General features: G+C 34.5%; 1 protein-coding gene across 1 annotated transcript in view; it reads right to left on the bottom strand.

The window, feature by feature from the left end:
• Positions 1 to 89: 89 nt before the first annotated feature.
• Positions 90 to 23395, bottom strand: part of LOC133329821 (uncharacterized) — a 31531-nt gene continuing 8225 nt past the window's right edge. The window contains 7 exon segments of the mRNA XM_061538285.1: positions 90 to 156; positions 236 to 418; positions 420 to 497; positions 565 to 669; positions 2578 to 2649; positions 2718 to 2800; positions 2884 to 3302. Coding sequence (XP_061394269.1) covers positions 90 to 156; positions 236 to 418; positions 420 to 497; positions 565 to 669; positions 2578 to 2649; positions 2718 to 2800; positions 2884 to 3302 — 1007 coding nt within the window.

Raw genomic sequence — 23395 nt, 5'->3', positions numbered from 1 at the left:
CAATTGTTTAGAAATTGAAATCCAGTCCTCGTAATTCTCTTTAACTTTTTATTAATTCATCACATATCTTAACAAGCTCTGCATTTTCTTTAGGCTTTCAGTTTTGTTGTCTCCAATTGGTGCTCTCGTGCCAGAGCTTCTAGTTTTTTATTGGCTCTGAAAAATAAATGTGATCAAATTGAGTATTTTCCATTTCATTTAAATGAGTGATACCAAATCTTTTTCAATTACTTACATTTCCAATTGTTGCATTGCATGGTTTTTCATTTTATCATATCGTTGCTCCTGTAATCGCAGATTTTCAGCATTTTTACGATTTTCTGCTATTAAGTTTTCTTCGTTTCCTTTTAATTGGCAGGTCATTTCTTTGCTCTTTTCATATTTTCTAAAAAATACGGAATAAAACAAATGAATTAAAAAAATTGAAATGATGATCAAAGCAAACCTTTTCGGCAATTAATTCAGCTATGGCTTTTTCATATGCTTCAATTACCCCACTAAAAAATACAAGACAAACAAAAAAATAATTTGTTGAAATACTTAATTTCAAATAGAAAAACTTACGTCATTTTCGCTACAGTTTTGTCTTTTTCTGTGATACGTTTTATTAAAGCTTCTTCCCTTAGCTCAGCTTCTCTCAGTTTTTTCTCAATGTCCTCAGTTTTGAGACTGAAATAAAATTATTTTTTTAATTACAATACTGCGTATGTGTTTCTTTTGGCAAATACATAAAATAATAGCTAATGTATTACAAATAATATCAACAAGTTGCCTCTTTTTCCATTACAGAGCGTTTAATTTGTACCAAAAATGAACTCAAACAAATTGCAAAAAAAAAAAAAAAAAACGACAACCAATAATGAGTCATTTACAAGCAGCAGCAACAAGAACAATAAAACAGCAAAGGTCAGATTGCCGCAAACACTGTTTCCAGTTTTTGGTTGTAATGTTTTTTTTTTCGTGGAATGTCAATAGATTGCATAGAAAATAATTAAAAAATAAAGGTAAATGAACAGTTACCAGTTGGTAGACATTTCAATTGCAAATATTAAAATCATCACAATTTTGTAGCAATGCCAAATTTCTTTTCGAGGGCAATTTTGGATTTTTTTTTGTTTCTTTGAACCAAAAGAAAAGTAAAAAACTGCCCATTGAAAGGTTTCTTAATCTTTGTTGACAGCAATTGTTTATTATAAAACTACATCTTCTCCATATTTCGATGACCCTTTGGACTATTCCCAAGTTTTCAAGGTTAGGTAACATCAATTGTTGCAGCAACATGTCGGAAACAGTGTGTAACAAAAGTGTGTGTGTGTAAGAACATGTACATTCAAAGTATAAATAAAAATGACATCAAAACAAACAGTGAATGACAAAAAATCCAAAAAGATTTTGATGCGACCATATATCAATATATATACAGATACAAAAAAAAATCGATAGGGATGCAACACATAAAAAATAAAAACATGTGGCACAGCTGCTGCACTAAAACCTACAACACATGTGAGAGTAATAGAGAGGATGATAACACATACCGTGCCATAATTATTAGGAACGCCTATCATATATGTGTGATAATAAAATCGTATATTTTTAGGGAAGTAAAAAAGGACTCTGGAATACTATAAGTCCAAATCCTGTAAATAATATCGCCAATTTCATTAGCGGTGTTTAAATTCTTCAGTAATGAAGGCGACACTTTATTACTGAAGGGCAATATTCTTTAGCGTGAGAAGTTATTAATGCGCATAATACCAAACAACAAACCACAGTCAATTCGGTTTTATAAGACCAAGACCTTAAATACATGGAATTTTTACGTCTATCCGACATGGGTGTATAAACAATTAATGTGGCTCTGGATATACAAGCTGTTTTTGATTCAAGATGAAATGTTCAAAGAAGCTTTGACCAGTATCATAGGCATGTCGTAGATACAATGAACGGCATAATATAAAAATACGTTTATTCAATATTTTATATATCCAAATCACTGAATTAATTTCAATAGGCGAATTTAGGAAAGCATAGCATAAGTATATAACCATTTAGTGGTCTAAATATTATACCGGATTAATTGCATTACTGTTTATGCTGCGATAACTGATTGAATATATATTTTACGATTATTTTTTTTTATTTCAAATGGGTCGTCGCCATTAATGCTAAATATGCGTAACATTGGGCCTTAAATACAGGATTCCTAATATAAAGATTTCCTTCAAATGCCAATTCTGACAATATGTTGTCGAACTTATGGGATTAAACCACAGATAAATGAAATATTCTTCTTTACCTTTTAGTACCAAGAACTCAAGTATAAATCAATGTAATAAAAAACACAAATTTACTTTTACTTCTATATAAAATCATGTGATTTACCACAGATGCAGTGCACTCAAATTAAGATCAGGGACATTTACATTTGAAGATTTATTTCAGCGTGAGTGCCAGAAATATCGTCTCTTTTCACATTTTGCGACAAGTCATAAAATTGCAAATGCATACAACAAACAACCCACCCACGCGCATTCAAACAAATTTATTTATGAGGAAGCATGTGAATATACTTACACTTCATTTTTGACTTTCTTTTCAAGTTCATCCATTTTATAGTTGATCTGTTTATCATCGGGTTGTGTGGAACTATAAAAAAATATGACACAAGGTTAAGTCCAAAATTCGAATCGACAATAATGACAAACAAAACTTACTTGGAATTTTCAAAGGTTTTATTACAATCGTTATTATCTAAACTCATATCCTTAATCACATCGACACTCATTGTGGCATTCTTCTGTGGAATATTAAAAAATAAAACAAAAAAAGAATGAATCATAGATAAAAAAATATAATTTTATTTACAATAAATGCACTTACCTTTGTTCCAGGTTGTGGTAATTGACGTTTATTTTGCTGCTGCTGCAATTGCTGTTTGACTTCTTGTGACCGTTCCTTTAGTAATTTGGCACTTGAGGGTAATGCAGATGGCCGGCCAAAACCACTACTAGCACCACCACTACCTAGCGATGTTCTGGCGTTATCTACAACAAATGAACGATTTGTACTTTCGTTAAGCTCGTCCTCTTCTATGGTTGGACTTAGACAAGGATTATTATTGAGATTAGTTGGTATTTGTAAGTGTAGTTGTTGCTGCTGTTGCGTTTGTTGTCCTTGATTGGCTGGCACTGGGCAACCGAGTAATGGATCAAATTTCAATAGCAACGAACTACGATCCACTGGTGTGTTGTTATTGCCCTTGGTTAGCAGATAATCGAAATCGGATGGATTCAAAATAACTGTGTTAGGTCACACAAACAAACACATAGATGAGAGATGGTGGTAGTACAGTAGTAGTAGTTGCAATCATACATATAAATATTAAATAGAAATAAAAATATTATTAAATTAATATTTAGTGAATTTTAGTAAATAAAAAAAGATATGTGTGTATATATTGATGTAATTCGTGTTTAGAAATTATTGCAGGATGTATCATCCATCATCTATTGTGGTATAATGATACCACAGGTAAATGGCTTTTAAAGTGAAATCACATTACTGACAATATAAATGTTCTCCTAACGTATTAAGAGAAGTAATCCACATACTTCAGTTTGGCAAACGATGCAGTAATCTTTTCATTATTTGGTTATTAATGCAGGTACGAGGGGGGTCTATGATATTCGAAAGGAAGAGGCAAAAAGTTAACACTCGAAAAAAAAATTATAAAGGACAGTAAAATATTTTGCATATGAAAATAAACCATAATTGTATATTATTTCAATTTTTAGTCTTTATAAAATATTTAAAAAAATAATGTCTTAATGATCGCAAAATAAATTGGAATATTTTAAATACTATTTAATATTGATATGTATTATTTGTATCGTACAGCTGTACAACTCGATTTAATTTTTAATTTGAAAATTAGCTTAAAGCGATAGAAAAGGAAGTTTGACAAATCGATTCCTCACCATTATATAACCCTTGCAATTTAGAAAAATCCATATGCTCAATGTAGGACCACTAATGAGATTATATACTTCGATTTAACGAGGCCATTTTATTAATGTTAAAGTTTTGGCATAGCTTTTAATATTTTCATGATTAGCAAACCTGAATATTATTATTTTTTTTAAATATATTGTCTTCATCAGTAGTGTTTGGCGGGTTATTTGGGATCCCATTTGTATTTTGTTTTTGCAAAATAGTCAGGCTTAATCCCAGTTTGTTGTTTTTATAAAAAAACAACTATTAGTGGGGAATGCCACTGATCCTCATCAGTTCCCTTAGTTTTTTGTTGGGATATTCTCCCCAGAAGCTATTAATAGCTTCTTTACAAAAAACCTTTCAAACCCAAATGTCTCTTGTGACAATTCGAAGTTCTTACGTTACCAGCGATACGACCCCAATGAGAAGTTCGTTTCGTTGCCGCCTGACTTCGTGGTCAACAAGACATTTACAGACAACTACAATACATTTCCCGCTGCTACAACTACAATACATTTCCCACTGCTAAGAACTTCGAATTGTCACAAGAGACATTTGGGTTTGAAAGGTTTTTTGTAAAGAAGCTATTAATAGCTTTTTTTATAAAAACAACAAACTGGGATTTTAGACTGACTATTTTGCAAAAACAAAATATATTGTTTCAGTTAGAAATTTGGCATATTATTCCCATCAAATGGGAAATTTTGATGGGAATAATAAATATTCGCAAGAATAAAGCTAATTTTTGATATGTGAATAAAAACTGATTTCATTTTCTCGTATTGGAGGTTTATATTTTCTGTATTTGGTTTGTCTTTCCAAATTACCAATACTGAGAGAACATTTCAAAAACAAACTAAAAATTTATAAAGGCGAAAACAATTTCAGCTTCTTTTGATCATTTTGAATAAACGTGTGTTATTATCCATCTTGGAATCAATTAGCAATCCAGTGTAAATATAAATTTCCATTGTGTTTAGAAGACCTTCTCCACTCTTGATATGAATATCATTACTCTGTGAATAATATCTCCTTAGAATGAAATGAATTTTAATAGGTGCCAACGGACGGACCTCTCGGCATTTTTGTAATAACCATTGTAAAAAAGAGAACATAGATAATGATGTGCGTACGAATGTTTGGCGCGGTTAGACAATACAGCTATTGACAAACAAAACGTAATATTCTCGCACATTGACAGTGAAAGAGAAAAATAAAATAAATAAAAAACAAGTTTTACTCTCTATTGTGTCTCTCGCATATTTCCGCATTAGTAATATAATCATCGATATCCAATTATTGTTATGGCGAATGCAGAACAAAAAAGAATTTGGAAAAAAATTAAACACTTCTTAACCGGAAGGAACAAAGAAATCTGTTAACACAGATATAACAAAAAAAAAAAAAATCAATTTGAACATAAATTAATGCGTAGGTTATGTAGTAGGTGTCAATATTTCTATATCGAACAAGATACGGTAGTGGTTTAGATTGACTTAACCGGGGTTGTTTATGTGTAAAGTGGAAAATGAAAAAAATATTGAATTTTTCCGAGTTAAATACTTGTCTTAATATTAGGTGTTTGTTCAAATTGTTTATTTTGCCAGAGGGCGGACAGAACGGCAATCGGCATGCCTGAGGTGATTGGTTGTTTAGTGGTTTATTTTTTTCTTTCGCCTGCCACCGACATTTCATTAACATTTCCGCATAATTATATGTGAGTCACATACACAATAATAAAATGACTCAAATACAATAACAGAGAACGAATAAAGAAGATATAAAACCCTTGATTTTGGTTTAACAACAGCTAGAACAAAAGGAAGGGAAGGTCGGTCTTTGGTGTGTTGAAGAGGCAGTAATAAGAAGTATGACATGGCAAACAGTGTAGTAATTGGAAAGTTACTCAAATAAGAAAGAAAATCGGAGTCAGCATTTTTGTTGTATTCTTGCAGCACTTCAGATATTTAGTAGTCTAAGAGAGAAGATAGTTGTTTGTTCATACAAAATGCCAGGAAATGTTTGACAAATATGGAATAATAAATAAGAAAAGGGCATTTAACGCAAGCGGATCGGTACCCAGCGAACGTGTTTGTACGACAATTGAAATGTAGGATTTGTTCTGTGGCCTCCGGTAAAACATGGTATCATATCCAGTCAAAATATCTTCAAATCTAGAAGCATTTGCATAGTCTAAAAGTGAAGAGTACACAATTCTTATCAATACAGCTGCAGATATTTAACGAAAAACAAGCCTTTATGATCAATATAAAAAATAGTGTTTCACTTCAGGGATATATAAATGTGGCGGGTCTCACATGTAGTGGTTACGGCAATTGCATTGAATAAATGCCTTCTTCAACGTTATTAGATCAATATAAACAGTCAGAGCCTTCTGTGAGATTTTTGATATTGACCCTGAATCGTTCTAAGTACTTATTGGATCATAAATATTTTAAGTACTCCCCTCAAAATCTTTCTTTCGGAACTATCTATGATGTTAGGTTATTTTTTATTATGCTTCCATAGTTATTAGTTTTTCTACGATATATATAAAAATCAATTAGAAATTATCTCAACAAAGTAATGACATAGAAAAATATTTATTATTTTCCAATAAATAAGAGCTAATAGTACTGAGTTTGTCATCCATTCGATTAGATTTATTATAATTGCTTTCAATAATTTACATATAATTAACGCGTATTACGACTTGTCTGTTAAGCCTTGTCATGAAGAAGATATTAAAATTTTTCATTTACTACAATACTAACAAAAAAAGCACCCGCATATGATGTCGAACAAACAAAAACTAATACTCTATTCAATCTGAGCTGTGGTGTTAGTTTGTTGGGGCCAAAAGAGATAGGGAGGAAAATATAGCAATCAGAAGACGCAACGGTATTGCGTTGCTTGATTTGTGTAAAGGGTAGAAATATGAAGGTTGGTTGGATAACTACGAATGAATACGAATACGAACATATGAACGGAATAAGTCTGTTATAAATCTGTGTTATTCCCTTATCTAACTGTTGAAATCACCACCCAGTTTACACATTTAAAGTACATGTAATTCCTAGCCACACATATTGTGCTAACAGTATAGGGCAAAAGTAAACAATCCAAAGGAACGGCATCTATATAGTTTTAAAAACTCAACCTTATTGCTAATGAGGATATATACACTTTAAGTTAAGAGATGGGAAATATCGGTTCACTCCTTCTCGTATCTCCCACACAAAATAGTGAAAATTGTACAAAAAATTAATTTTATGATAAAATGAAAACCGATTTTAACGAAACTTTGTACAACATATTATCTTTACCAAGTCCAGATCTGTAGAAAGATGGAATCCATTGGTCCACTCCTTCTGGTACCTTCCCCACAAATGGTCAACATTTTCAATATTTATAAATCCAATATCAGAAAGAATGATCAAGCTTTGCACAACCTGTTAAATGATCAATGATTATATATATTTGATCAGCAAAAATTCCGAAACACATTTAATTAAACATATACCTTAAATAACACGAATAATGAAACCTGTGTATAACTCCAAAGACCTTCTCCGCAAGCCATAGGGTGAGGTTATATATCTGTCGGCAACGCAGACTGACACTTTTTTATTTGTTTTATTTGTATTGAATCTTCAAAAGTCCCAAATCTTCAGTTTTTGGAGTAGGTCTGAGTAATTGAAGCCTTTGAGGATTATTTCGTAGTCCATATCCACCCTTTTTAAAACTTATCATTAGTCGTAATTACTGATTTTTGAATCAAAATACAGTCCAAATTGTTTATAACGACAGTCAAGGGACCGGTGGAATTAGTCGCAATAAGCGATAGTCATTATAAGTAATTTCATATAGAGTTATATTTTCGATAAAACCGATATACGATTTCGAGTATAAGGCTTTCTCCTCAAAAAGGAATTTTCAACTTCGGGAACAAGAGCTCAATATTGTTACATATTAATTTATGGCAATGAACTTTTAAATAAAATTTTTAAAAATTTGCAGAGTAAAAAGAAATCAACTTATGACCATCACTGTATGTGACCGTTTACATCGAAAATAATCTCAAGACTATTTTTTTTTTGGTCTGCTCTCACGACACTTAAACAGCAGTGGCTTAGTTCATATAACAGATACATTATTTTATAGCACAAACAAATCAAATGGAAATGTATGCAATTCCCAGAAAATGTTTCTTCTATTCAGAATATTCAAAATTGTCTTTTAAGGAAACTTAATTTTTTCATTATCAAATTTAGATACAATTTTATTCACAGTATGGAGAGAGTAATGAACTTCATTTTATGGCAATTTTTTTTTATTTCTTTACCAAAAAAATTGAACTGTTGAAAAAACAACATTCATCAAAAACAAAACATTTCGCGTTTGTTTTGGATTTTTGTTTTGGGTAGTAATTGCTATCATTTCACTCGAAGGAACACATGGATGAGAAAGATCAGGGGAGGTGGATGTTGAACAAAAAGACATTTTTTGTTATTTACTAATAAGATTTATTAAAACCTTCATTCAGTATTATTATAGTTGTTTTTTTTTACGAATGACATCATTGTCTTCGTTTTTGTTTGCAAATATACATACATATAGTTTTGTTATACTAATGATGGTAGTAGTAAATTTGTCCACCATGTGGTTATGCGTGGAAATAAAAAAGGAAGATTCAAATGCGGGTTGAGAGGAAATGAGGTTGCGGGTGGTAGGTAGTCAGTCGTCTATGTCTAGATGAATGAATTTTGGCTGTGGTTGTTGAAATTGGGTTTATGATGATGACGACGATGGTGATGGGGGGCAGTCTTCAAAATAAATTATTCAAAATAATTAGACATCATATTTTTGAAAGACATTTTGAACATATTATGATGAAAATTGCAAAGCAATGACGAAATTGTGGTAATATTGGAAACATAGTAATAACCAAAATATAAATGTGGAAACGATGGATAATTTTTATACCTTATTACATTAAGAAAAAAATTGATTATGATCAATTCTACGAATTCATAAGGAATGTTTATTTATAGGCGCTCAATTTTATAGTTTTTAATCCGAAATTGAAAAATATTCTCAAGAAATTCATCGTCACAATAGGAAATTTGAAAATCCATCAGCAGGTGTGGAAAATTAAAGGACTAAACATATATTTTAGTGGCTACTTTTAGAATGAATACAATTCTGCAAAAAAAAAATATATATGAAAGCTATAAATTTTAAATTAAAAACTAGCAGTTCTCTATAAAAAAATATAGGATATAATAGGGATATAGGGAATGGATATAATAGGGTATACACTTTTTATTGAAAATATATTTCAGTCTAGTGTATAGGGAAAAACCCATTTACTTTTATTTAATAAAATTGTGGTTTTCTATAAAAAAATATAATATGAAGCAGAAATGCAAAATAATACTCTGTACCACAGTGTTGTGTAGGTTATAATTATAGATCTAAGATTCTTCTTAACAATTTTAGATTTTTATCTCTATGTTAAGAAAAAATCCATTTATTTTTATTAATAAGTTTGTGGTTTTTTTAAAGTCAATGGCATAAAACTACGATGGTTTATTTTAGAAATTATCTTCCATTAAATTTGTTATATATTACAGATTGACCAATGAATGTGTGGTTCAATATTATAATATATATTATAGGTATAAATAGGTATGTATATTTATAAATAATCATATGCGAATATTTCAATTATTCATTTTGCAGAGTAATTAGCAACTGATTCTATTAATAACCATGAATAATGTTGAAAAATAGATATTTCACAAATAGCAAATGCATTTTATTTTTAGTGATTCTAGAAATCACTCGTGTGTTTTATTGTAATTTTTTGTTTTTTGCAATATTGGCATAAATGCATAGTAATTAAGTGGGAATCATATTACTTAGAAGGCATGAAAGATTTGGTAAATTTACACAGTGAAAATAGATTATAATTTAAATGTTTAGTTTTCAGAAAGCCTATTTTTGTTGGAATGTAGAATATGCTACCTAAAAAGCAGGTCCATATCTCGTTCTAACCAAAGAAATTCGAAAAATATATTCCGCATAATTAAAATTTTCAGGTTCATCTGCAACAAATCGATTGTCAGAAAAAACGGCATAGTTTGATGTTTTTATATTAAAAAGCCACCATAGCAAGGAACAAAGGAAGTGTGGTCAAATCAAATTCTATATGTAATTATTTTGCCATAGCATTATTAAAACAAATAAAAATAAATAAATTCCCTATTTTTCATATTTGAATTTTGCCTTGTAATTTTTCCCATATATCCAGTTATGTTTGAGAGAAAAACAAAACAAAAATTATAGTATTTGAGAGGGAGCCCCCTCTTTAAGAGAGATTGGAGGAGAAGAATAAACAAACAAATAATGGAAAATAAATAGAAACCAAGAATGAATATTTTCATTAAGCAACACTAATGGATAAAAGGAAAACGAAGACAATTTCTTAAGATTTATCACTTCGAATATCTTTATTTTGTTTTTCTTTTGTAATCCAAACTTTTTTATGAATCATGTTTTCATTGGTAATTGCAATGGGTTTTAGATTTTGTTGTTTCGTAGTTCTTCGCCTTTGACACGCACATTACACTGGAGAGTAAAGATACTTCTTCTTCTTCTTATTCTTCTTATTCTCTTATTTGATTTCAAACATGTAATCATGTTTGATTTTCATGTCACACTCACTTCACTTTTATTGTTGTTTTTTTGTTGCTGTTACAGAATTTTTCTTTTTTTTGGAAATAAAATCTCGCCCACTTTTCTTTCTTGATATCTTGTTATTTAACTGTGACAAAAAGAAGTTACATTCATTTTCTGTTAAAAAACAACATTAATTTGAAATTGTTTAATCACAAAACATAATCATACGAACACAATTATATACACTTCTTATAAAATAAACTTGACTCTTCTTCTTTTTCTATTAAACGTTATTTTTCGATTTATTTATTTTTTCTTTAATTTTTCCATAAGACAAGAAAGAAGAGAGATACATTTATATGTGTGGCGTGCGAGAGGAGAGCGAGCGAGCACTAAGAAATGTGGATTGGAGCAACACACACTTAGACAAACATTGCCATGCATACGTCACACAGTTTTTGGGGCCCACCGCCGACGAAGGGAGGTGTGGAGTAGTAGACTGCTGATGAAGATTAAAGTGTCACGACGACGTAGTCGACAACGTTGCGATTGTATGACGAGTTTGTTGTAGTCACAATGAAAAATGAAAAAAAAACTGCTGCTGGAACATTTTTTACTTTATACAACAACAACGACCGACGACAATCGATGATACACCTGCATTAAATTTCTTAAATAATCCCTTGATTTTCGTCAAGAATTTTACATTTTTCACTTAACACCAAGTGGACAGTTGTAAAATAAGTAATTTTTAATAAATTTATAATTTAATAAAATTACATTTGCTTTGGATTTCGAGACACTATTTTCTATTTTCTTTTTTTGTAATTCGAGCACAAGAAGAAATGGAAACGCACCACGACGACGTCGAGACAACGGCCGTATGACAATTTTACTGCGACAACAAAAAATTACGAGCCAAACGATGACCACAAAAGTTGAAACTAACTAAAATACGACCAAGCAGGCAGGCAGGCAGGCAGTAGTTCGTTCTCGCGTTCAATTCTCCAACCAATACTCCAAAAGCAAATAACCAACCTACCTAATAGCTGACAGTCACTCAGTCGGTATTGCATGAATATGAAATAAAGGGAACAAGAAGAAGAATAATAATATAGTGAGAGAGAGACAGAGCAAAATCAGCCACTGGAGTTTTTTAAATTAAAAGTTTTAATGGTGGCGTTTGCTGCTCTGTCGTCGCTGTATTTCTCTCTCAGAGAATGGGGGAGCAGCCCAATGGCAAAGAGTGCACCCCACATTAAAACAACATGAATGTTGGCTAGTTGACTGTCTGGCTAATGCAACATTGCTGTGCGCATGAAAACAGCAGAAACTCCACACAAGAGAAACCCCATTCCATCAAACAGACGACGAAGAACTTGTTTGACTTGCCCACACATCTTCAACCAAACATTTATATCCATCCATCCGTCCATCTATATATGTGTGGTTGGAGGAGATGGATGGAGGCCGTGACTAAGGTCGTACGTATAGTTATTTTATGTTATTGTGATTGTTGTTGTTGTTATTGTTATTGCTTCCACCAATAGACCGACCAAGTGGTGGTTGGAATGTAACATTAAGATACGATTCGTTATTTGTAACATCTCTGAGAATTCTTCAAATGAGTAGGAAGGAAAATAAGAGAAAACAAAATCCATAACAATGCGGCAGTATATAAAATTTGTTTATTTTTGGAGACTTTCGCCTGCTTTGGAGATTATTTTGCATTGCCAACAATATAGAATGACAGATAACAAGTCCCAAAAATAATACAGGGTTGTATAATGTCGTAGAATAAAAAAGCAATGAATGTTTGAGCCAATGTTTTTAAGTAATTTATTATTATAGAAAATTGTTTAAAAATTAATCCTAAAAAATTCTAATCAAGTAACCATTCATTTGTTATCTTGGTAATAAAGTAAATTAAATAAGTAATTGTAAAAATGTCGAATTACATTAATAAAATGCAAACAAATTTCGGATTCTGATAAAAAATTTAATTATATACACCTAAGTCTGTTTTTACACGGTCTTTTTGTACACGGTTTTGATATAACACGGTTTGAAAATTGAATATTTTTAATTTTTTAGACGATTTTATTCCATTTAGCACGATTTGAAATTTTATGTACTTAAATTTTTTTGTCAAATTTAATTTTTGCGAAGTATGTTCATATCAAAAAGTATTTATGAAAGAAAAAAGTCTGAAACCATCGATAGTATCGATAGTTTGCGAACACTTGCTTAAAGATTTAAGTGAATTCCCCTTTAGCGCGTACAAACAATTTGTACTGGTCAAAGCAAATGTGAATAGCACTAATTTAGGGGAATTCCCTTTATGAATAAGATCAATGTCTTTTTTTACACGGCTTCTTCTGGAACCAATCTACCGTGTAAAAACAGACTTAAGTGTAATATAATATGTATTAACATAATTAATAAAGAAAATATTTGAATATTAGTCTCTACAAGAAGAAATATAATTTAGAATATAAAAAAAAATATGTGACATTAAATTTTTTTTCAATTTAAAAACAGTAACGAAAGCGCTACAATCGGACAACACACCTCTTTGGACATATGAAATCTGCGAAAAATATATACGGCAACTATATGTAAATCAGATCCGATTTGCACCAATCCTAAAAAGGTTCATCCTTGAGCCATATAAACGAGCTGTGCCACATTTAATATAATTTAGATAATAAATTGCGAGCAAAAAATTAGATGGACATATGAAGCGTTTAGTGCACACTTTGATTAATTCCATTTTTGAAAAAAAATCTTTTCTGAATAATTAAGAATATCACCGTTATGTACCTATTCTTCATTATAAAGTTGAATTCATGTTAAAAATAATAAAAAAATCATTATCGTTTTTTTCAACTTTTTTTAGTATGTTTCGAACATATACACAAATATATAATTCCTGTGCCACAGTTACCAGCGATTAACGATGCATATGACATTGAAGCATTAATGTAACCTAAATCTAATAATTTAAACATTTTCTTCCAATTTGTCTCTATTAGAGGATACATCATGGGTGGCGTAGGGGATGATAGATACCAAGCAACGGCTTTGATTGGCTTTAACATGGCGAAGCCCAGGCTTATCTTGGTCCTCTTTCATCTCAATTGTGGACACTGACCTCCCCGCGGTGCCACCTGGGGAGCTATTCTCATCACCCGATGAAATAGTGAGCTAATATGTGCCGCGAGTTCACCCATAAGAACTATAAAAAAATGGGTTGAGGCGTCGGGTTAGTTGCCCACTCTCGGAAAACCCAACCTACTATGAAAAAGCAAAGAAAAAGAAAACCAAACCCCCATAATGTTGACGACCCCCGCAAACGTATAAAGGACCACGATCTGCGAATCTGCACTTGGAATGTGCGCACGCTATACAGAACAGGGGCAGTGTTCGCTTTGGCGGATATACTTAAGAAGTACAAAGCCGATATTATTGCCTTACAGGAAATGCGATGGAAAGGGACAGGCGTAAGTAAATCACGATTACGCCCTGTATTATAGCTGCCATGAAACGAGACATGAATTTGGCTGCGGATTTATGGTTAACAGGAGAATAAAAGACCTTGTCTCCAGATTCACTCCAGTAGATGAGCGAATTGCTATAATCCGTATAAAAGCGAAGTTCTTTTACATCAGTCTAATTTGCGCCCATGCTCCGACCGAAGATAAAGATGAACAGACCAAAGATATATTTTATGAGCGCCTAGAAACAGCATATGACCGTTGCCCTGGCCATGACATTAAAATTCTGCTAGGAGATTTTAATGCAAAAATCGGAAGGGAAAATATCTTTGGCCCCACCGTCGGAAAATTCAGCCTTCATGAAGAAACTTCCGACAACGGCATGAGGTTGATTGACTTCGCGGCAGCAAAAAACATGGTAGTTAGCAGCACCAGATTCAAGCATCTCGATATACACAAGGCCACCTGGATTTCTCCTGATCAAGTAACGAGAAATCAAATTGATCATGTTGTGATAGACGGAAGGCATGCATCCAGTGTGTTAGACGTCCGATCGATCCGAGGAGCGAATATCGATTCGGACCATTACCTTGTGGCAGCCAAGGTACGCACCCGTCTAAATGTTGCAGCAAAGGTGCGATCTAATACAACACGGAAACTCGACGTCGAAAAGCTGCAAACACAACAGGTAGCCGAGGCCTACTCCGCTCAACTTACCCATCTGCTTGAAGAAAGCACTTCTTGTCCCGATAATAGTATAGAAACACAATGGCAAAGAATTGCCCACTCCCTACAAACTGCAGCAAAAAGAACAATTGGGTACCAAAAACCACCACCAAGAAACCCATGGTACGATCAGGAGTGTCGTAATGCTACTGATGTGAAAAACGCAGCGTATAGGGCAACCCTGCAGACAGTAGCAACACGTAACGTGATGGAGAATTATCGGGAGAAAAGGAGAGAGGAGAAACGTGTTTTCAGAAAAAAGAAGAAAGAACAAGAAAAACGTGAGCGTGAGCAAATCGAGATGTACAGGAGTCAGAATGAAGTCCGGAAATTTTACCAACGAGTAAAACACCAAACCGAAGGCTTTGGTGCAGGCACATCCTCCTGTAGAGATGAAGAAGGAAACCTGGTGACAGATACAGACAGCGTGTTGAGGATCTGGAAGGAGCATTTCGAAAAGCTACTAGTATCAAATAGTGGCGATGAAGAAGATACCCCAGAACCAATAGGAGATGATGGTATAGAGTGTATACCACCTAGCCAAGATGAGGTCATAAAAGCAATTAATCGGCTCAAGAACAACAAAGCAGCAGGAGCCGATGGGTTACCAGCCGAACTATTCAAGACTGGTGGTCAGATGCTGGTAAGGAGCATGCACCGGCTGATTAACACAATTTGGCTAGATGAATGCATGCCCAATGATTGGAACCTCAGCATCCTGTGTCCCGTGCACAAAAAAGGAGACAAGACGATATGTGCCAACTATAGAGGAATAAGTCTCCTTCCCATCGCATATAAAGTGCTATCCAGTGTGCTGTGTGAACGATTGAAGCCAATGGTCAATGACATCATCGGACCATACCAATGCGGCTTCAGACCTGGCAAATCGACCATTGACCAGATTTTCACTCTGCGCCAAATCCTGGAAAAGACCCACGAAAAACACATCGACACATATCACCTATTTGTCGACTATAAAGCCGCATTCGACAGCCCTATCCGTTCAGAGGTGTTTAAAGCCATGTCTGCGTTCGGCATTCCTGCAAAATTAATACGGCTATGCAGGATAACTTTAAGTGGCACAAGGTCAGCCGTTAAAGTAGGAAAGGACCTATCGGAGCCCTTCAATACCGAACGAGGATTCAGACAAGGTGACAGTTTGTCGTGTGATCTTTTTAACATCCTACTGGAAAAGGTCATACGAGACGCAAAGGTGAACAGAAATGGCACTCTGTACACCAAACAACACCAGTTACTCGCCTACGCCGATGACATCGATATAATGGGTCGAACATTGCGAGCGGTAACAGCCACCTTTGAACAAATTGAAAAGGAGTCTGCCAAAGTGGGTCTGGCAGTAAACGGCGAGAAGACCAAGCTGATGGTATCAACGCGCAAGACGTCCAGTAGACTCGGACCAACTGTGGAACTTGAGAACTACAGCTTCGAGGTAGTTAAAGACTTTATATACCTTGGTACCGCCATAAATAAAACGAATGATATCAGTTTTGAGATTCGGAGAAGGATTGTGATGGCCAACAGATGCTACTATGGTCTAAGTAAGCAGTTTAGAAACAAGGCCACCTCTCGCCAGACCAAACTCACACTTTACAAGACGCTGATACTACCCGTGCTATTATATGGATCAGAAGCATGGGTACTTGCGCAAGCAGATGAGGCAGCGCTTGGGGTGTTTGAGAGAAAAATTCTCCGAAAGATCTACGGGCCGATCTGCGTCGACGGTGAATATCGGCGTCGAATGAACCACGAGCTCTACAATTTATACGCAGGCATCGACATAGTCAGTCGTATTGAGCTGCAGCGACTACGGTGGCTAGGCCATGTTGTGCGGATGAATGAAGATGCCCCAGCTCAAAAGGCATATAAAAATGAGCCTACGGATGGTTCCCGTAGAAGGGGAAGGCCACGAATTAGATGGAAAGACCAAGTAGAAAACAACATCTTGGAACGTGGTCTTCCAAATTGGTGGACTTGCGCACAAGACCGACGCGCTTGGAAATCTTTTTTAAGCTCGGCTTATGGAACAACCGTTCTGTAACAAGCCAGCTAAGTAAGTAAGTAGAGGATACATCATATCTACAAAATGTTTACTTTTCTTTTCAACACAAAAAACTAAAATCTGTCTTGAGTGTCTGAAACTATCTTATATAAATATATAAAATGTAGCCTAATTATGTTACAACATTAAATAAATTAAGCGTAAATGCCGATATTATCAACATATTTTTGAAATAATTTAAAATTAATTGTTTCCATATATTGCATGTTGATAAATTCAATTATGAAAATAAAGTTGTCGTGACATGTCAGGTATTGTGAAAGACAGTGGCAGAATTTTGTATGTTTGAAAAATTTTCATGATACGTCATATCTTGACAGTTGCTGGCATGCAATTCTCTCTTTCTATGTAATGAAATGGAAATATTTATAACAATATATTATTGTACATATTCCCTTTAGTGAACGAACATTTATTTTATGTTATTTTTATTAAAAAAAGTATATACATATATCCAATTCCAATCTCAAATACAACGATAATCATTTCCTTCCTATGCTACACACATAACATTAAAATTTATTTTTAAATTGTAATCAAAGGTGGTATCGATGAACTTTCTGCTTGAACGATTCTTGAAAATTTCATAGTTGAGTTATTCTAACAGCAACAATGCTTTTGTAAATTCTTATCGTAAACAAATACTACTTCTTCTATAATCGTTTACAAACTTTAAATTCAAAGAAGGTGGAAACTTTGAGCATTTCATTCAAAAGATGATAGGATAACTGTTATATTAGTTGCTACTCAGACATACATGTATATGTTCCCCTTTTTCGTGTATCAAAGGTCGGTCTTTTCTCCTATGTTGTTTTGTTTTTTGGCTATTAAAATTGGCAGTACTTTTATATTATCAGAGAGATTGCAAAATATTGAACTGTGTGTGTGTTGTAACCCAACCACCTTAACATTGAAATTTAATATATTGCCTTACATGCAAATACGTATGTTTGTGGATTTCGAGGTAAAGTGAATTGGAAAAGTTTAGGAACGCTTTATTCGAAAAAGAGAATGTCAAATTCAAATCGCGTCCAATAGAAAGTTTCATAAATACGTATGATTTACAGAAGATCATCAGTAGGTAGTGTGAGGTCCTCTATATACAGAATAAATTATGCTGGTCTTAACGAGGTTATTATATCGACAGAAAATAAATTACTTATACAAAACACCTGTCTCCTGTAGTCAGGAAGACCTTGTAATTGTATAGCTTGGACATGGGGTAATAGCTTTGGCTATGAGCCTGGCCGAAGGTTTTTCGGTAGCACGGGTGTCAGGGGCCCTTAGGACCGTGGATCTAGCCTGACAAGTTGGTGTTGGCCCCCTGGGGAGCATCGTGCTGGCTGTGGTTTAACCCAAATCTCGGTTTAAGTTTCGACTTGGTGTAGAGTTGCACTGCAACTGGGGTGCCTGACCCTTAGAAAGGCAGGAGTTTTAGATAGGCTCCGCTCCTCATCCAAGGAGGTGATCACGTCCAAATACGTGTGATCGTTTGGTACCTACACCTCGGTGTGGGAGCGTTGGTTGACACGTTGTATTAACTGGTGTGTACAGCCGGGAGGCAGATACCCACATACTCTAAATATCTATGTATAGCTTGGACATGGAGACATTCCAATGTTTTCAATATACACAATGTCCTATGTAAACTGAATATAGGTAGTTCATATAACACAATCTACATACTTTGGTTTTCTCTAGAATGCCATTCTCTCAAACCAAACACTTATATTTCCAATAACATTTTTCATTCACTGTAAGTACTGCAATGCGGTCACCACTGGCATTAGCCATTACATATTTGGTAATGCAAAAAAAAAAAAAAAAAAAACCAAAACAAAAGAACACAACAACAACTACCATCAATAATATCGGGTGGGTGAAGTATGAAGAATATGTCGTTTGCCGCCTCCTTTAGCAAAATATTTACCATAGACATTCATTCGTGAATACACAGGCAGGGTAACATTTAAAGCAACTACAACAACAATAAACTATATTCAACCCCAATACCCGAATTCAAATCATAAATGCAAAAACAAAAAGAAATGTTTTGCATAGGTTATCGCTTGCAAAAAATACAACAAAACAAGAGCAAAAAGTAATGTACAAAGTAACACAATAATAATATTTGAAATTTAATTTTCTAAAAATAAAAATTAGAGCGACATTTGAAGGGATATTTTAAAGTTATTTAAAAGTTTGGATATACCATGTAATGTTAATCCTAAGAAACCAAACCGTTTGGTTTCACATTACTTATTTGGAACACCAAAAAATTTTATATTTTCTATAGATAAGCCCCCAAACATTTCACTCCATAATGTCTTTCATTCATTCTTGGTCGAAAAATATTCAGTTCTGTCATGCTACTAAGTGTGTCCCACAAAACCATAATACTTGCGCGCCCACCTATTTTTGTTGGGTGTTAATCCGTTATTTGGATCAGCTATAAACTTTAATTTAGTTCATGTCTTAATCCATGGTACCAATGTGACAGAGCACAACAACGTTCACTCTGAATGGATGTACCTGCAAGTGCATATATATAATGATATATGTGTGTGCAGCAATAAGAAAGTTGCCCGTGGTTCGGTTTCTGTTATTGTTAAGTAGACATCAGAGAAACCCGCACACACAATCAGCTACACCCGAACAAAAAGAGTTATTTATCCATGTAAAGAAGGCAACACAATAACTGTATGTATTGTGGTTGTTTGTCTAGTTTTAAGTTGTTGTTGTTGCCAGAGTTAGACGGTTTGCTTTGACGACTGTCACTTATCCTCCAGTTACTGCTGATTGCAAGCAAAGGAGCTCATAATAAACACCCACTTTTATGTTTGCAGTTTTTTCAATTGAAAATTACGCGTGCTATTGTAGAATGCGTTATTGCAATTTTTACCGGTAACAAGCTTTTGTGTATTGTCCTTTAAGATTTATATGAGAGAAGAGTTCCGTAAACAAATTTTGTCATAATAACAACGTCCTTTTAAAAAACGTCATATACGTTTTTTAAAAGGAATATCCAAAAATGTTGCCAAATAAATTATGGGATACAATCTGTTGCATATGCAATCCTAATTACAATCAGTATTACAATTCTTAGTTTTTAATCTTTGACAACCCTATAAATATTCTTTTGTTTTGATTTTTCTATTGTCATTTTTGTAAGTCATTACTTAATTCTCTTTAGTTGTAACAAGTGAATTATATAATCAATAAAAAGTCTGAATTAAAAAAACTGGAAATATAAAATTGGTGTCAGAAGTGAGTCTGAAAAAAAAAAAACAAAAAGGATGGCTACAGGAGGTGATATGCAGGCATTGTCGGCTTCACTGGCAGAAGCAATACGGAAAGCGGTGGTTGAGGCAACACAAGCTGCTGTTGCAAATGCTGCTGCGCCAACAGAAGTTCCATCGAGAGGCCCAACATTTTCGATGTCGGAATATAGGTTGGAGCAGAACTCTTCTGTAAAAGATTACTTCGAGAGATTCCAATGGGCACTGAAATTAAGTAAGATAAATGAAAGCGAGTACGCAAATTATGCCAGAGTCCACATGGGATGTGAGTTAAACAACGCGTTGAAGATTTTGGTTAGTCCAAAAAGCCCAGAATCCTTAAAATTCGGTGAAATAAAGGAAATACTCATAAATCATTTCGACAGCAAGAGAAATAAATATGCTGAGAGTATTAAGTTTCGAAAAATAGTTCAGCAAGAGGAGGAGTCAATTGCAAGCTTTGCGTTGTGTTTAAAGCAGGGCGCTGTCCACTGCGACTATGCAGAATTTTTAGATCGCATGTTAATAGAGCAGTTTCTGCATGGAATGAAGGAACGCAACATATGCGATGGAATTATTAATAGTAAGCCAGAAACGTTTAATAGTGCGTACGAGATTGCACAAACTATGGAGTTGACACATTGTACTACAACAGAAATTGCGAAGATAGGGCCGGCGAAGGTGGAAGATGTCCACAAAATGCAAGCATCAACGAAATATTCTAGGCAGAAAGGGCGCATGGTACCGAGGGACGCTGAAGTACAGACTGCGTGTCATGGATGTGGCGGAATGCACCCGCGAAGTATGTGCAAATTCAGGCAAGCTAAATGTTTCCGATGTGGCAAAATAGGTCACATTTCCAAGATGTGCAGAAGCAAAACATTCCAGCTAGCGGAATTGGATGATGAAACTCCTGCCGACGATACAGAAAATTTGAATAAAGTTGAGCTGGTAAATTATTTTAAAAGTAGTGGAAGAAAATTTGTGACAACTTCTATAGAAGGCAAGTTTGTGAGGATGGAATTGGATACTGGGTCGCCTTGTTCTATAATCAGCAACAGTAATATGCATTTAATCAAGGACCGTTTTAAACTTCTGCCAACAAAAAGACAATTTACTAGCTACTCTGGCCATCAAATAAATTGTATAGGTCGCCTGCCTGTCACCGTTGAGCTTGGAAGCAAGGTTTGTAGATTGAATTTATACGTGGTTGATGGCAAGGTTGACACACTAATGGGAAGAGAGTGGATCGAGCAGTTTGTGGACCAAATAAATTTTGTACAACTTTTCAAATCTTCAAGCAAGGTCAATAGTATCACTACAGCGACACCAGAATTGCCACACAGTGAGCAAGCTCTTCTCAAGCAATTACTTGACAAATTCGACGGTGTATTTTCTGACGTTGCAGGGAAGTTAATAGGACCGCCAGCAAAAGTTCATTTGAAACCAGATGCAAAACCGGTTTTTCTAAAAGCACGAGATATACCGATAGCGTTACGTGAAGAATATATCAATAAAATTGATTCAAAAATTGCATCTGGGTTGTATGAACGAGTGGAATACTCAGAGTGGACATCAACAACACATGTTGTAATAAAGAAAGGAGGAAGAATACGGATAACCGGAAATTATAAACCTACAGTAAACCCTCAAATTATTATTGACGAGCATCCCATACCAAAAATTGAAGATTTATTGCATAAGATGAGAGGGTCAACGATTTTTTGCCACTTAGATGTAACTGACGCCTATTCACACCTACAATTAGATGACGAATTTGCACATGTGTTGACGTTGAACACTCCTACTCATGGATTAATTAGGCCAAGGAGGGCAGTTTATGGTGCCGCAAATATACCAGCCATCTGGCAGAGACGCATGGAGGCAGTACTGAGAGATACTCCCAATGTGTTAAGTTTTTTCGACGACATCTTAGTATATGCCGATTCATTTAATACAATGATTTCGAGTCTTGAGGCAATATTAAATAAAATTAAACAACATGGCCTTCATTTAAATCGCAGTAAGTGTGTTTTTGCAGCACCAGCAATTGAGTTTTTAGGGCACAGAATCGACTCTCATGGTATACACAAATCATGTAAACATATTGATACCATCAAAAACGCCCCTAAACCGTTAACTCCGGAGGATCTCCAGCTTTTCTTGGGAAAAACTACATACTACAACTCATTTTTACCGGACCTTGCTACGAAATCGAGACCTTTGAGAAACATGCTACTTCAACAAGAATTTAAATGGACGAAAGATGCGAGTGAGGCATATGAACAAATTAAGAATGCTCTAATATCTCCTCAAGTACTAACACCATATGACCCTTCACTTCCATTGATTTTAGCAACAGACGCTAGTAAAACAGGATTGGGCGCGGTGATGTCACATAGGTTCCCTAATGATTTAGAACGACCCATTGCGTACGCCAGCCGCACGTTAACTTCAACAGAACTCAAGTACCCACAAATCGACAAAGAAGCGTTGGCGATAGTATGGGCTGTTAAAAAATTCTTTAAATACCTGTATGCTAGACATTTTACGCTGGTAACAGATCATAAGCCGCTCTCACAAATTTTGCACCCAGAAAAGAGTTTATCTTCACTGTGCATTAGCCGCATGGCTAACTATGCCGACTTCCTCAGTAACTTTAATTACAATATAATCTGCAAACCAACGAAGGCCAATGCAAATGCTGACTACTGCTCGAGAATAATGCAGACCACCAACATTTTACAGGTAAATATGAATCTGGTGGCGATAGATTCTTCGATGGATCCTGGGGATGAATTCGACGAATTTGATATCCGGCAGATTAAGCAGTTGCCAATTAAAGCATCTCATATTGCCCTGGAAACTAAAAAAGACCCACATTTAGGGAAAATTGTCCAACTTCTGGAGTCGGGCCACTGCCTGAGAAGAGCAGGATACGCAGCGCCTGAAGAAAATTATCAGCTGTCATCAGGTTGTTTCACGTTTGAACACAGGGTAGTGGTTCCATCGGTACTTCGAGAAAAGATACTCAAGGATCTCCATGCAGCACACCTGGGTATAGAGAAAATTAAAGGAATGGCACGATCCTTTGTTTATTGGCCGTTAATTGACAGAGATATCGAAAAGGTTGC

The sequence above is a fragment of the Musca vetustissima genome, unplaced genomic scaffold (genome assembly GCF_032173495.1).
Source record: "Musca vetustissima isolate MV318-11 ecotype Yass unplaced genomic scaffold, APGP_CSIRO_Mvet_v1 utg8130, whole genome shotgun sequence".
In the NCBI taxonomy this organism is placed as follows: Eukaryota; Metazoa; Arthropoda; class Insecta; order Diptera; family Muscidae; genus Musca; species Musca vetustissima.
Note: the sequence above shows the minus strand (reverse complement) of the source record. Positions and strands in the feature narration are given on the sequence as shown.